The sequence below is a fragment of the Narcine bancroftii genome, chromosome 13 (genome assembly GCF_036971445.1).
Source record: "Narcine bancroftii isolate sNarBan1 chromosome 13, sNarBan1.hap1, whole genome shotgun sequence".
In the NCBI taxonomy this organism is placed as follows: Eukaryota; Metazoa; Chordata; class Chondrichthyes; order Torpediniformes; family Narcinidae; genus Narcine; species Narcine bancroftii.
In genome coordinates, this window is record NC_091481.1 from 8,252,329 (window position 1) to 8,267,438 (window position 15,110).

General features: G+C 40.7%; 1 protein-coding gene across 4 annotated transcripts in view; it reads left to right on the forward strand.

The window, feature by feature from the left end:
- The window catches only part of mkln1 (muskelin 1, intracellular mediator containing kelch motifs), a 77,221-nt gene that overhangs the window by 44,575 nt on the left and 17,536 nt on the right, over positions 1-15,110 (forward strand). For 3 of the 4 annotated variants that reach the window (XM_069908552.1, XM_069908554.1, XM_069908556.1), the window contains 5 exons: positions 1,992-2,204; positions 2,504-2,725; positions 5,082-5,211; positions 12,910-13,057; positions 14,911-15,025. In XM_069908552.1, coding sequence (XP_069764653.1) covers positions 1,992-2,204; positions 2,504-2,725; positions 5,082-5,211; positions 12,910-13,057; positions 14,911-15,025 — 828 coding nt within the window. The remainder of the gene's footprint in view (positions 1-1,991; positions 2,205-2,503; positions 2,726-5,081; positions 5,212-12,909; positions 13,058-14,910; positions 15,026-15,110) is intronic. The other variant, XM_069908553.1, reaches the window with a different exon arrangement.

Consider the following 15,110-nt stretch of genomic DNA (forward strand, 5'->3'; position numbering starts at 1 on the left):
CAAGTCATGTTCTTTTATAAGTACTTTGTCACTCTGTCCCACCACCTGATATTTGTGGGCTTGTTTCTCCAGACCTTCCCTATACTTTTTTTTTTGCCTTCTGGTATGCTTCTGATTCTTCTAGAAATACAACCCTTGCAAATTTGCTTTGTTTCATGGCTATATCACACCGCATGTCTATTTGGGACAGGTAAATGGACGGGAGGGGTATAGGAGCTGCTCTGCTCAAGATTGAAAGCAGCTACAAAAGATAGTGAATGCAACTCCGAACACTAGGCAAACTTCCTTCCCCTCCATATACTTCTGCCTAGGAAAGGTAGCCAACATTACTGTCCCATCACAGACTGGACACACTTGCTCCTCACTCCTCCCATCAGCTTAAGAGAGTGAAAGAATGTACCAACAGGTTTTGTTATCCCTGCAGACACAAAGTTCCTGAATAAACCCCATAGCAGTGCTATGTGATGCTGCCCCATTGCTACTAATTGATCTTTTTTGTTGCAATCCTTTGCTTTATTATTATGCTCTTTACACAACTGTATGAATGTTGGGGATAACCTGATAGTCGGATCATAGAAGGACCTTTCTCGTAGCCAGCTCCAGAAGGTAGCAAACATCACCTAGTGCATCACAGGCGCTGACCTCCCATCCATTGAAGGCATCTATGTGAGGCGCTGCCTCATACAGGACCCCCATAACCCTGGTGGTAATTTCTTCTCTCTGCCACTTTCAGGCAGAAAATCAGTGCCTCTGGGCTCAAGAGCAGCTTCTTTCCAAAGCTTATCAGGACCTTGAACCACCCTTGTAACATTAATCAGGGACTGCCCTGACACCACAAAAAAATGTCCTGATTGCATGATTGCAAAGTCCTTTTTTGGACTAGGATTACTGAATATTTATTAATTTTTGGTCTCTTTTTTAAAATTAAATTAACTGCTTTTTTTTGGTCTAGTTTTTTTTTGCAAAGTTCCTGGTCAGCTGCAGCAAGTTAGAGTTTCAGTGCACATGTACACTGTACAATGTATATGACAATATCTTTATAATTTTGTGACAATAATCAGACTTAAACAAAACTTAATTTGTCTTCTCTCCCAGTGTTTGTGTTCTCACCATCATGCTTGTTGATTCATTGTTTCCAAAGTTCAAAATTTGGAATTTTTTTATATCCAAGTTAATAATCCTTTGAAATTTTTTTTTAAAGTCTGTCATCATAAAATGAAGCTTGTGAGGATTAACTTGAATAATTTGGCCTATTCTTTGTCACAAGATTGATTAATGTCTCTCCCTTTTTGAAGCAATTGCTACCACTGCAACCACTTCTACATTTATGGAAGGATTGCAAATTGACAAGAGTAGTGTCACTGTTTTGCAGTGAATACATTTTTTTTCTCAATTGGTTTGTTCAGCTTGCTTGTAAAGAGAAAGCTCTGTACTGGTTTTCATATTACTGTTAGACTGGTATAGTATTAAGATAGAACTCTGCAATTCTTGTTATTGAAGTTGAAAAACTTTTTGGCTTTGAAAAACTTGACATGAATAATTTTCAGATCATCGTGAAATAAAATGTTATTAGAAATCTCAGGCTAAGTATATGAAATATCAAATATCTACATGAAGCAGTTTTTTGTGTTTTTTAGTAACCAGAAACAATAGATTTGACCATTTATTCAATTAAATCTAACTTGCTCTGAACTAATTGAACCATGGGCTCTGAACTAATTGAACCATGGGCTCTGAACTAATTGAACCATGGGCTCTGAACTAATTGAACCATGGGCTCTGAACTAATTGAACCATGGGCTCTGAACTGATTGAACTATGGGCTCTGAACTAATTGAACCATGGGCTCTGAACTAATTGAACTATGGGCTCTGAACTAATTGAACTATGGTTGACCGTTCAGTCAATGTACAAAAAAAACCTGCTTTTTTTTGAGTTTGTATCAGTGAACAGAATTTTATAGTTTTAACTTGTCATTCCCATGTTTGCAGAGTGGCCCAAGTGCTCGGTCTTGTCACAAGATGTGCATTGACACAACTCGGAGACAGATATATACACTGGGCCGTTACTTGGATTCTTCTGTGAGAAATAGCAAGTCTCTGAAGAGTGACTTCTATTGCTATGATATAGACACCAATAAATGGTCATTGCTAAGTGAAGACACAGCAATTGATGGTGGACCAAAGCTGGTGTTTGATCATCAGGTATGAAGTCCTGGTTTCTTGAAACTGGTCATGAATAACAGTTGCCGTGTCCCTATACCTGTTGAATATTTATTTAGAAACTTTTTCGATCAGTGACAGTGTGTAAAAGGTTCTCCATTCGTAAGGAAGAATTGTTTATAGGACAAAATGGCCTATTTCATTTCTTTCCTTCTTTTTAAGTCTTTAACTAACATGGCATTGCTTAGGTCGAGTAAAACCACGTAACATTACCGTTTTGCCCCAGTCGATTTAATTTTATTGCATTAAATCCAACACCAAAATTATTTTCTTCCTCTTAGATGTGTATGGATGCTGAAAAGCACATGATTTACACATTTGGTGGAAGGATATTAACTTGCAATGGAAATGTTGATGACACTCGCGCAAACGAACCACAGTTCAGTGGACTTTTTGCATATCATTGTCTGTCTAACACCTGGAAGCTACTTCGAGAAGACTCTTGCAATGCTGGACCAGAAGATGTGCAATCTCGGATTGGGCACTGCATGCTCTTCCATACTGTAAGTATTGGAATGTTCTGTTAAGTTTGTGCAGTTTTATTCTTGGACAAAGGATACTAGTTCTTTTGAGAATCTTCTGAGTATTTAAGCTGGAACATTGCTCTGAGACATTGTCTCAAATAAGTGATTCTGAACCAAAGAGAATTTAATTTTTCTAGTAGTAATTCTGCGCAGATAATTTGTAGTCCTAGTCTTCGTGGCCCCTAGCTGATGGTGAAAGATTTTTCTGGAACATCCATCTTGGAAGACAAGTCCATTTGAAATAAGGTTTGGTGGTGTTTGGGTGAGTCATGCTACCTCTGCATTCAAGGAACGAGGGTTACAGTAGGATGATGGAATGATTAGAGGCCAGCTGCTGTATAAATGTTTTCTAACAAAAGTGAGGACTTCCTGATTGTTTGAAGTAGCAGCAAAAAAAAAATACATGCTTCTGATATATCAAGGAATACAGTGAAATCTTCAAAAGGAATTGTGTCCTTAAAAAACATCTTGTTTTCAGATCACTGGAAATTATTATTTAACGCATTTCTTACAAATAATTACTAGCTTGTGTCAAAAATACATGTCGTTTGAGCAAATCTTTGTGTGAAGATGAAAAAAAATTGTCATTTTTACTTTTTCTTCCAATTATATCAATCATTCACATGTGTAACCAGAATATTGGTTGAATGGAGAAATCAGTACCAAAGAGAGTCATAAAGACTGAGTGAATATGTTCAAGGCAGAAATAAGTAGATTCTAAGGAATCCAGGAATGTGAGGTCTGTGCAGGAAAATTATGATCTCTGGAAGCTAATTTTTTTTTTTGCATTATGGCATAATGTTTTATCGTAAAGTGACATATTGATATTTAGTATTGGTGAAGGGAAGAAACCAGTTTATTTTAGTGATGTGGAATTGTAAAATGTTTGTATTTTGACCAACACCTTTCTGTGTAAGGTGATCAATGAGTATTATTTTGGTGGCTACTTATATTTGTTGGAGATTATGACTAAGCATTCTTGGCTCAGTCATCAGTGAGACAACCTCAATGGGGTGATAGTGATACTTACGTCCTTCTCCCAATGAAGTAGCATAAACAACAAGTAAGTTTGGTAACATAAATCTTGAGATATCAAACTGGATTCAGTTTGCCAAACCATAATTCAAAGTACAGATTAATTGTCAGAGAACATTCATGACATCACACACAACCCTGAGGTTCTTTTTCCTGCGGGCGAAGCGGTAGTGCAAAAAAAACTCTACTCAAGTAGATACATTTACATGTAAACAAATAAAGAAATGTTAACAAACTGAGCAATACGAAGAAAAAGATCAATAAAGTGCAAAAGTAAGAGTCCTTAAATGAGTCCCCGATTGGATTTGTTGTTGTCTGATGGTGGAAGGGTGGCAGCTGTTCCTGAACCTGGGGGTGCAAGTCCTGTGGCACCGAGACCTCTTTCCTGATGGTAGCAGTGAGAACAGAGCGTGTGGATCCCTGATGATTGCTGTTGCTCTCTGACGGCACCTGGAGATGTTCTTGATGGTGGGTTTTGCTTGTAATGTCCTGGGCTGTGTCCTCTACCTTTTTGCAGGTACATAAAGCACTATTATTAACTTGTTGGGTGATACCAGCTGTGTCTCACGTAATGAGAAAAAGAGACGTATATGCACTCGCACACGCACTCACGCAGTGATCTAGCTGGTTAAGTGGCTAACGAACATCTGCTGATGCTGGGGTCAAGTTCAAGAAACTCAGCAGGTCAAGCAGTACTCATAGGAATGATTCCTGATGAAGGGCCCAGGCCCAAAACGTTGGTTACTTTTTACTTCCTCGGGGTGGTGTGTGACTGGCTCAGTTTCCACTACTTTCAGGTTCCACTCTACTGCACTGCATCCTGATTGAGATATACTGTGCTATTCTTTACTGCTTAGCCAAAATCCTGGCATTTTGACTCATTGCCACAGAACAAAATGAGCGCAGGGATTTGATTGTTTAAGGAAAGGATCTACTGCCACCTCAAGGCAGCAAAAAGTAATTTTTAAAACCAGTATTTTTGAATGGACCATTCATTTGTGATCTTGAAGTAACAGGGAACATATGGGAAAAAAAAACAGGGATTTTGAGGTGCATATGCTGTAATAACGATGGAGGGTGGTGGCAAGATTTGAGATGCAAATGTGCTATTGTCTTTTTTTGGTAATATTTTTGGCTGTATAGATCATGTCAATCTTTTTTGATTTTTACTATTGTGGGCTTGTAAACAGCAGAGCTTGGTCTGAGAAAGCTAAATAAGTTTAAAAGGACAGATGCAACTTTGACGTACTGTGTGTTTTTTCCATTGATCTTGATGCTAAAATTCTTTTTCCTATTGCAGAAAAATCGGTGCCTTTATGTTTTTGGAGGGCAGAGGTCAAAGACATACTTGAATGATTTCTTCAGTTATGATGTGGACATTGACCATGTGGAAATAATATCAGATGGGACAAAGAAGGACTCTGGTATGGGTAAGACCTGGGTCTGCATTCTCACAACCTGTATGTTGAAACTGAATTAATGGGTAGCAATGCACAAAAGATCTTTCACAACATTCCAAACCTCTTCAGGACCAATTTTTGAAACATAATTCCTTGTCAGAAATGCAGTGGCGAATTTATTCACTGCAAGTTCCTGCAGTGATAGATCTGCTTTTTAACGTGGATTGGCCAGGATCTCCTGATGGGCGCCGTAGGGTCTTGCGCTTCAGACAGTGGCCTTGGTTTAATATCTCATCTGAAAGATTGCATCACTGACAATGCTGTTCTTTTACCTTGAAATTTTTACCACTGCAGAGTGGTCTTCAATCCTGAACTGCCTTATGATAATGAGATTTTTGAACTGAAATTTTTGCTGCAGCTGAACTAGTCTTTTGTAAAGAAAAACAGCTTGCATGAGAATAAGGTACCAAGATTTGCAGCTTGGTCTTCTGCTAGATTCTTAGCAGATCCTCGTGATTGGAATCATGTGGAACTTTGGCCTCCGTGAAAGGGAGAAAAACCCTTTTTTATTCCCCCCCCCCCCCACTAATTGTCAATGCAGTTACTCCAAACTGTGTCTTGTGTTCTGGTTGTGGTCGACTTGTGTTAAACTAAAAACATTTTTGGAGAGCAAGCAATTGTGTTCACTTCCTTTAATCTTCAGTCTCTTGGTTAAGGTGTGCTGAATCTAGCTCTTGTGAAAGAAATGTTTACTACTCGGTAATGAACTTAACTGAAGAGTGAAATATTGGCGTCCTTTAACTCAGCATACCTTAAGGCTTGAGAGCTGACCATTGAGTTAGACAATGAATCCCCAGGTCATTCAGGAGTGTCATGTGACATGACCACGCAGTTTGCTGTGAAGCCACACTGCATGTGGTGACCAGGTTTATTGGTTTGGGTTGAGGCTGCAGTTTCAAAGACGTGATGGCAAACCGATTTCAGTGTATTTGTGTGTTCTGCTTGCAGTGGTCATCCAGAGTTTCTGGTGGCACACTGCTTAAGTTCCCTTTCCCATTCCCACACTGACTTGTCTGTGCTCTGCCTTCTCCACAGCCAATATGAGGCTCATCTTAAATGCAACACCATCTTGGGTTCTGACTGGGTAATTAACAATGCAGTGGTATGAATTTCAGGTAACCCTTACCTCCTCTCTCATCTGATCCACTTTTGATCAATCCATTTTTGTCCCCTTTTCCCATCTACACCATCTTCATTCCCTTTCCCTTTGTTCCATATACCTCCCGCTCATTTAACTCATCAGCTTCCCTCTACAGTTTGGCACTATTTTCCTGTAACCTATTCCCTTGTGGTTCCCATTGTCATATTTTCTGCCCATTCCATCACTTGTCGCCTATATTTTCTCACTTCTCACCTCCAGCCTCTCTCCTTCACCACACCTCCCCCACCCTGCTTCCACACCTTGCTCAATCCGCCCCTTTGTGCTTCCATTTATTACTCACCTGTCTTTCTAACCTATTTCTCTCCTACCTGGCTCTTTCACCTACTGGCCCCTGTTGCATCCTTGCTTCTCTCTAAAAATGGGTATTATCCCTCCACTCTCCATCCTGATGCAGGGCAATGAATTGAAATGTCAACCATCGTCCATCTACCACCACCAACTCTAAATGATGCATACATAACTTGATTTGGAGCTCGAGTTTAAGTCACACTCCAGGGAAATAATGGAGAGTCCAGGAACTCTACCAGCCCACCACCCACCTCCCCCCACCAAAGTCCATAGGCACTGGACTCTAAAAGAATTGTTGTCAATCTTTTTCTTGAATGGAAACTGTGTTTTCTGATAGCATATTTTGCATTTTTTTTACTCATTAAAAAAATGCATGCTTGTCCTGCATGTGGGGAAAAATGATGACATGATGTTTGGACCTATTTCTGCCAGAGATCCTCAGGTAGAATTGGAGTCACAAATGACCAGATTAAAAGAAGTGGCAGGAATTTTAATAGGCTTTTTTACACCGCAGTATAAAATGAAGCTTTTTGGGAAATTTTCCCGGGAACCCTCCTGTGTACCTGCAGTGTGAAAAGGTTGACCTAGAAATTTTAAATGGGTCCGTGGCCCTTCCTTGTAGGTAGAACCATGGCCCGGGGAAATGTTCCCTGGCCACCCTCTCCCTGCATTTTGAAAAGGCAAATGTCTGAGCAGGGGAACACTCGTAATGTCAGCGCATGCATGCTGCGTCATGTAGGTGATTAAAATTAAAAGATACTTACCTCCTGAAACAGCAGGGCCCTTTGGCACGTTGCAACGTTGGCACGATACAGGATTAATGGCCGTCCTCGTTAACCATAATCCTTCATGCAGCTGGATTTCCCAGAGCGGTTCCAGTGCATGAAGGATTATGGTTAATGAGGACGGCCATTCACCCTTCTTTGTGTTGCCATTGTGATGTGTCGAATAGCGGGGGCCATGGGCTGGCGGCCAGTCGGGGGGTGGGGGGCTGGAGGGAGGGAACTAGCTAGCAGGTGAGCAATGGAGGGATGGGGGTGAAATTGCTCTCACTCCTGTGAGTATGTAACACGTTATCGATTGGGGGCCTGGCACCCCTAAATTCCCTAGGAGGGCAAATTTTCAGGAATTTGGCCGGCAATGTGAAAGGCCCGGGAGGTCCTGAATTCCCGAGAATTTCACCGGGATAAAATAGGGTCACCTTTCGCCTGCGGTGTGAGAATGGCTATTGTCTCTGGCAGGAAATGTTGACACGTAACAATCACTCTCAAAAATCGTACACTTACAGTAATTTGTCACGCTGTTTTGCTGAAATCAAGAATTCAGATTTTTTTTGTTATAGCAGTTTTACCTTTGCCGAGTCCCAAAGTACTTGCATGCAGCAGATTACTTGGCAGTGCTGTGCCTGTTGTGATAGACTTGAAAAATAGATGCAATGTTTTATTCAGTTCAATCATACAGGATTGTGAACAATTCAACCCTTTATTTTGGATGTACAGAGACTGCAAATGATGGAATCTGGAGGAATTCAGCTGGTCAGGCAACATCTGTGGGGGCAAAGAAATTGTTGATTTTTCTGATGGCAAGATCAAGGTCATCCTGTTATTTTTCTTCATTTTATGTTGTGAAAAGTATATAAAAAGTCATCAGATGTAATCATCATTCCATTGGATCTTTGAAATCCATTAAAGCTACCAAGTGATTCCTTGATTAAAGAGGAATCTCTGATCGTGCTATATTCTCTTGGCTTTGCACCCTAGCTGCTGGAATTGTGCTCAAGCCCATGGTGATTCCTGGGAACCTAAAACCTTCCTATTGCAGAGTGATCATATTAGCAGCTAAGTCAAGCGTGGGGAGTGTTATTACGACACTTTGAGACAAAGAAAAGGACACCAGTCTGATTCTGTTGAAATACTGCTTTATTCACATGCACATACACGCAGTCCATCAAACTTAGCTTTGGCTTTATCTATCTGTCCGAGTTTCAATCACCATACATCATGCTTGGGGCCAGTCACAGATGTCTTTACTGGGCTCCCACAGTGTGGGGTTCTATGTTCTCTACAATCAGAGCTAAGGTCTTCCATTTCAAATATAATTAGTTTTATGGGAGTTTGAGTTCAAGCCTTCAAGTGAGGAAGTGCTGCTCCATTCCATCTGGATTTCTTTTGGCAGCAACTCCATTAACCAATACAGTAAAACCCTTGGTATCTGGAATTCAAGCAACCAGCAAAAAAAAAGATTGAGGAAAATAAATGAAAATTAAACTAAGAATAATGTACAATACAACTCTTGATTATCCGAAATGGTCAGGACCGGGTGTAAAGGTTAAAGCCTTGTGTTTTTGATTCTTAATTAATTTTGTGCCTATGTCTTTAAGAAAAAGTCTTGCTTGTAGTGTTACCATAGAGACTATGACGTCATGTTGTAAGATAAGACACCGCTCTGGCTTGCAGAAACTGGCAGGCGAGCCCAGAAATGTTATTGTAAACATTTATTATAAATACCTGATAAGGAAGTTTGTGTGCACAACACAGACGATTCAGCCTCTTAAAGGGACCAAGCAAGACACAAATTTGTTTACAGTTCCCAGAAACCAGGAGAAGATAAGCTATCATGTGAAGAATCCAAGACGGGAGAAGAAGTCTCATCTGGCTAAAGATCTTGAGCAAACAGCTCCTCTCAAAGAACTGTGAGTTGAGGCAGCAAGGCGAACCCACAACGCTTTGCAGGAGATTGGAGTCAGCCACCATTGCAGAAGCGGCTTCAACTACAAAGCAATTAGAAGACACAATCAAGGCACTGCAGGCCTCATTAGCTGACTTAAAGGTTAGTGGAAATGAAACAGTTGAATGTATGTTGCAAAGCCCCACTGGTGCTGGACCAAGCGAAATGCTGAAGATAGAGACACAATCAGTGGTATCTGAAAGTTCCGATGTGAATCCTGATGATGGTATTTCCAAGGTTATGAGTGCAGGAAGATCTTCAAAGGCATCTAGAGCAAGTACAGCTTCACGTGTTTCAAGCATATCAACTACGCATGCCAAGGCGCAAACAGACTAGGATACTATCTGTGCACAATGTGAGTGGTTGGAGAAAAGACATGCTTTAGAAGATATGGAAGCTGAAATGAAGAATCAGCAACTAAGGCAAGAAGCTGAAATGGAAAAAAACAACCATTGGAGCAAGAAGAACAAAAAAATTATTGGAGAGAAAAAAGACTAGAGCTTGAGGAAAAACGTTTGGGAAAAGCATTAGCTCAGGCTTCTGCAAGATCTATGACTTAAAGTGAAATACCCAAAGGACTTGCACCTAACATTCCAGCAGATCAATGGGTCCCACAGCTACAAGAAATGAGTGTACTCGAGCAAGGAGCCAGTGGTGGCATTGCTAGCGCTCAAATGTCAGTGACCAACTCTGGAAAGAGCTAGCGACATTCATTCTCTTCAGAGTGCACAATATTTGAATCTTCCCGAAAGGAGAGTACTCAAAAAAAGTTCAACCATGCGAGTTGATCGTACTCTTCGTGTTGCTGAAGAATCAGTGACAAGATAAGGATCTCCCTCACTTACCTACCAAACATCCCCATCAATGCCATCGTTTACAATTCAAGGTCCTAAGCCTATGGCACCAGTTCAAGTTCCATATGCTCCATTCACAACAAGACAGCCAGTCACAAGCTATGGTGGACAAGACAATATATTATCACGCGTAGCAAAACAAAATGAAATTTCTGCTATGTTGTCGCAGCAACAAGATTCATATAGTTTATCTAAGAAGGAAATTCCAGTTTTAATGGAGATCCATTACAGTATCTGACGTTCATGAAATCCTTTGAACTTCACATTGAAAGTAATACTAAATAAAGACACTAAACATCGTCTATATTACCTGGAACAGTTTACTTGAGGACAGGTGAAGGAGTTAGTCAAAAGTTGCCAATATATGAATCCAGAACAAGGCTTGAAAGGGGCAGAAGAATAATTGCATCATCATTATGTCGATGAACATAAAATTGCAAGGGCTCACACAGACAAGATTCTTTCTTGGTCATCAATAAAATCAGAGGACACAAGCTGAATTTGCTTGCTAATTTGTCGATTATTGGCAATAAATTACCTTATAAGCTGAGGGACTTACGGAGAACCAAGATTGCAGAAATGAATGGAGAGGACATAAATGGGCACATTCTGAGTTGTGAAAGACGTGAACAAGATGGGTTGGTAGTCGCTTTTTCCAAGGGTGGGGTGTCTAAGAGAGCATGGGTTCAAAGAGTGGAGGATTACAGGGGATCTGAGGGATTTTTCACACAAAGGCTTGTTGATATCTGGAGAGGGGCTTTTGCAGAGGTATTTGGATGAGTAAGACATAGCGCAGTGGTTTTCAAACTTTTTATTTCTATCCACATAAAGTAATCCCTTTTCCATAGGTGCCCTGTGATTAGTAAGGGATTACTTAAAGTGGCATGTGAATGGGGGGAAAAAAAGGTTGAGAACCACTGCTATGGACCCAATTGTTACTGAAATATTTGGCATGAGAAAAATTGTTGTTGGCCTATTTCCTTTGGAGTGACGAAACCGTGCACATGAAGAATCAATCAGGTACAATTAGAAGACACAATCAAGGCACTGCAGGCCTCATTAGCTGACTTAAAGGTTAGTGGAAATGAAACAGTTGAATGTATGTTGCAAAGCCCCACTGGTGCTGGACCAAGCGAAATGCTGAAGATAGAGACACAATCAGTGGTATCTGAAAGTTCCGATGTGAATCCTGATGATGGTATTTCCAAGGTTATGAGTGCAGGAAGATCTTCAAAGGCATCTAGAGCAAGTACAGCTTCACGATTACCACCTGAAGTAATCTTTTACTATTCACGGAGCACCTATGGCTTAGGGATTACTTCAGGTGGTATGTGGGTGGAAAGAAAAAGGTCGTAAACCATTGACAGAGGGATGGAGAATTAATGTAGGCATGAGATTCATGTCGATAGACACATGGTTGAGCGTAGATCTGATGGAGTGTTGTGCCAGTTTCTGTGCTGCACCACTGACTCAAGTTATAATCTTGCCGCATCTGAAGGGGAACCTTCAGGTTTTGCAGCCCTGAACTGCTTGGCTAAACTGATGCGTCAGCCTTGCAGGGCATTGCTTGCTGCCAGGCGGAAATAGACCTCCCATCTTGGCTCTTCTCCAATAATGACAATTTGTTTTTGTAACTGCTTTCTGAAGAAGAAAATTGAAGATTTGGAGTTCCCTGCAGTTGACATACATAAATTGTTGCTTTCATTTTGTGCTGCAGCCACAGAACCGAAATCGATGATTGATTGATGAATGAGTATTCGATGATGCTGCTGCTTTCCTCCTTTATTCCTCTCTACTAATCATACTGAAATTTTTAGCAACATCCGTGAATAATCATTTGAATGCCTATCAGGAAGGCCTGCGAAACCCCACTCTGTTGTCTTCCTATTTTGAATAGCTGCTGATCTTTGCACTGTTTTCTCCTACTGAGGAATTTTGAATCCAGTCTCAAATTTGACTCCCCAAAACTATACTTGACAATTTGGCATTTCCCTCATCAGCCCTCCTTGTTATCCCTTCAAAATGTACTATCCAGAGACCCACAGATGCTGCTCGACCTGCTGAGTTCCTCCAGCTTTCCCATGACCTGGCGATTTATTCATTTCCAGAAGTTCCTAAGGCCCTTACTGTATCCTCTTTATTTATCATGACCAGCATTTGGGATTCTTCCTCATTGTAACAGAATGTGTGATTCCCTCCTTGTGTCCGGGTATACAGATCAGCCATTCGGAACTTGGGAGTCCACTGTTGCTGCCTTGTGGCAATTCACATGTTACCTTCAAATTTCTGCAAGCAGGCTTTAACAAGTGCATCAATTTTATTGCGAAGTAGATGTGTGGAAGATTATTTATTCAGAATATTTTCAAAGCATTTAATAGTCATATTTGAAGTTAGGAAAGTGGAGTTTTCTAACTCTGGCTCTGAGGGTTTATTAATTTAGACCAAGACCTTTCATTGAAGCATTTTTAAAATTTGAATTGCATCGTAATATCAATTGTGGCAGTTGTGCCAGCTAAGTTTGGTTTCAGACTCCCTGCAAAAACATGTGCATATTTTGCCATCGGTGACGTTTTGTAGCTTTTTCTCTCAATATTTGTGATTTTGTAAAGTTATTTTCTGAGTGGTTGTGGTCTTTAGTTCCAATGACAGGTTTCACTCAGAGAGCTACAATTGACCCAGAACTGAACGAGATTCACGTCCTCTCAGGCCTCAGTAAAGACAAGGATAAACGGGACGAGAATGTTCGGAATTCTTTTTGGATATATGATATTGCCCGAAACAACTGGTAAGGAAAGAATGACCTAGCCACTTGTTGGCAATACTTTTGTCATTGGTGATCCCTAATACGCACGTACTGCTTGAGGCACTTTTTCTTGTAGTTCACAATCCATGTATTCTGGAAACGTGCAGCACTTGTAATTGGAAATGGAAATGACGATGATTTGAGCCAAGCTTTTATTTTGGAGGTGGGGTGGGGAGAATGTGCTGGAACGAATTTGGATTGGGTTGGATCTGTAAACTTTGCCTTTCCTCATCCTCAATATTTTTTTAAAAAAGTGTATGAACTCTGCCCTCCACAATATCCCAAGACTGATGGTTTCTGGATTTTTGGTTAAGCAGGTGACTGCCATTTTTGGTTTCAAGGTTTGTCCCATGTATCTGGAAATATTTCATTTAAATCCTGATCAGAACTTCCATTTACTTGAGGCCATCTTCAGGTAGTGCCATTTTCTGATGTGCAAATTCAAAACATTGTAATTTTTAAAAAAAAATTGCAATTTGGAAGTGAAAACAATGCTAGAGTAAACTCAGCACATCAAACTGTCTACTTTATATAACAAATATAAATATAGGTAACCAACATTTTGGGCTTGAGCCCATCATCAAAGAATGGAAAAATGTCAGCAGGCATTAAAACAAAATGGAGGGGGTTGGTGAGGAGCACGGTCCCAAAGGCAGAAGGTAATAGGTGGATAAGGGAGGGAAGGCACAGCAGCGAGCAGGGGGAGCAGGGGGAGGAGGGCCGGCTCTGTGAATGGAGAGGGAAGGGGGAGGAGGGCTGGCGCTGTGAATGGAGAGGGAAGGGGGAGGAGGGCTGGCGCTGCGAATGGAGAGGGAAGGGGGTGGAGAGCTAAGAGAAAGAAAACAAGGGGAAAGGGAAGGGATGGTGAATGGAGAGTAGGTGAGTAGAAACCAGAGAAGATGATGATAATGCCATCTGGTCGGAGAGTGCCCAGATTGAAAATCAGGTGTGGCTCCTCCAATGTATAGGTAGTCTTGGTGGGATAGTACGAAGCCATGGACAGACATGCGAGTATGGGAGTGGGATGCAGAATTGAAATGATTGGCCATTGGGAGGTCCCTGTCACTGATGCGGACAGAATGAGGGTGCTCAGTGAAGCAGTCTGTACAAATTTTGTAATCTTGCATTACAGGATAGGCAGCGTACATTTATTATGCTTTTGTTGCAGAATTGGTGTTCTGAGATGGCTTGAGCCTATTTGGCCTACTTTTGCACCGGCAGAAGGACAAGATGAAGGGGTTGCTTTTAATGCAATTTTAGTTTGCAGACATTGTACTGGTTCATAAGGAAGTTTCACACAGCTATATTTTACATCCCACGGAGCATAGAAATAAGAATGATGGGCAGACATTTTCCATATTCTTGGCCATGTGTTGGAAGAATTAGATTTCACTTTCTGAGTTGGTGGGGATTTAAAATTCCTCACTGAATTGAAGGTTAATGAGATGAAAAGAACCGTTCAGCTTTCTTGAATCATGTTCTCATGATTACAGATAATTAACTGGCAATGCAAGCAAAAATATGTTAAGTAGCAGTCTTTACTGATTACCCTGACCTTGATGAGTGAAGGATGTGGTAAATTATACATCTGTTGAATTAATCTTCAAATGCCAGTAATCATCTCCTCTTGTAGATTGTACCAGGAAGACCTAATTACAGTGTGCATTACCTGTAGAATATTCAACTGATAAATTGGCATTGGTTTGGGTCTGTGCTACATTGTTATTTTAGGTGTGTTTATTATGTTCATTGTGAAAGCAGTGAGCTGCTTTCATTTGTTTACATGAGAACTATGATTTTTAGCTGCATTTCTTCCATTTTGCTCTGTGACATAGGTCCTGTGTTTACAAGAATGATCAGTCTTTGAAAGATAATCCTAACAAGAGCCTTCAAGAGGAGGAGCCTTGTCCTCGATTTGCCCACCAGTTGGTATATGATGATACGCACAAGGTATGATATGCATCATTTTTGCCCATTTATTTTCCTTCAACTCATTTTGCTTGAGGCCTAAAGTTTAGGAATCTCAGAGATGAGT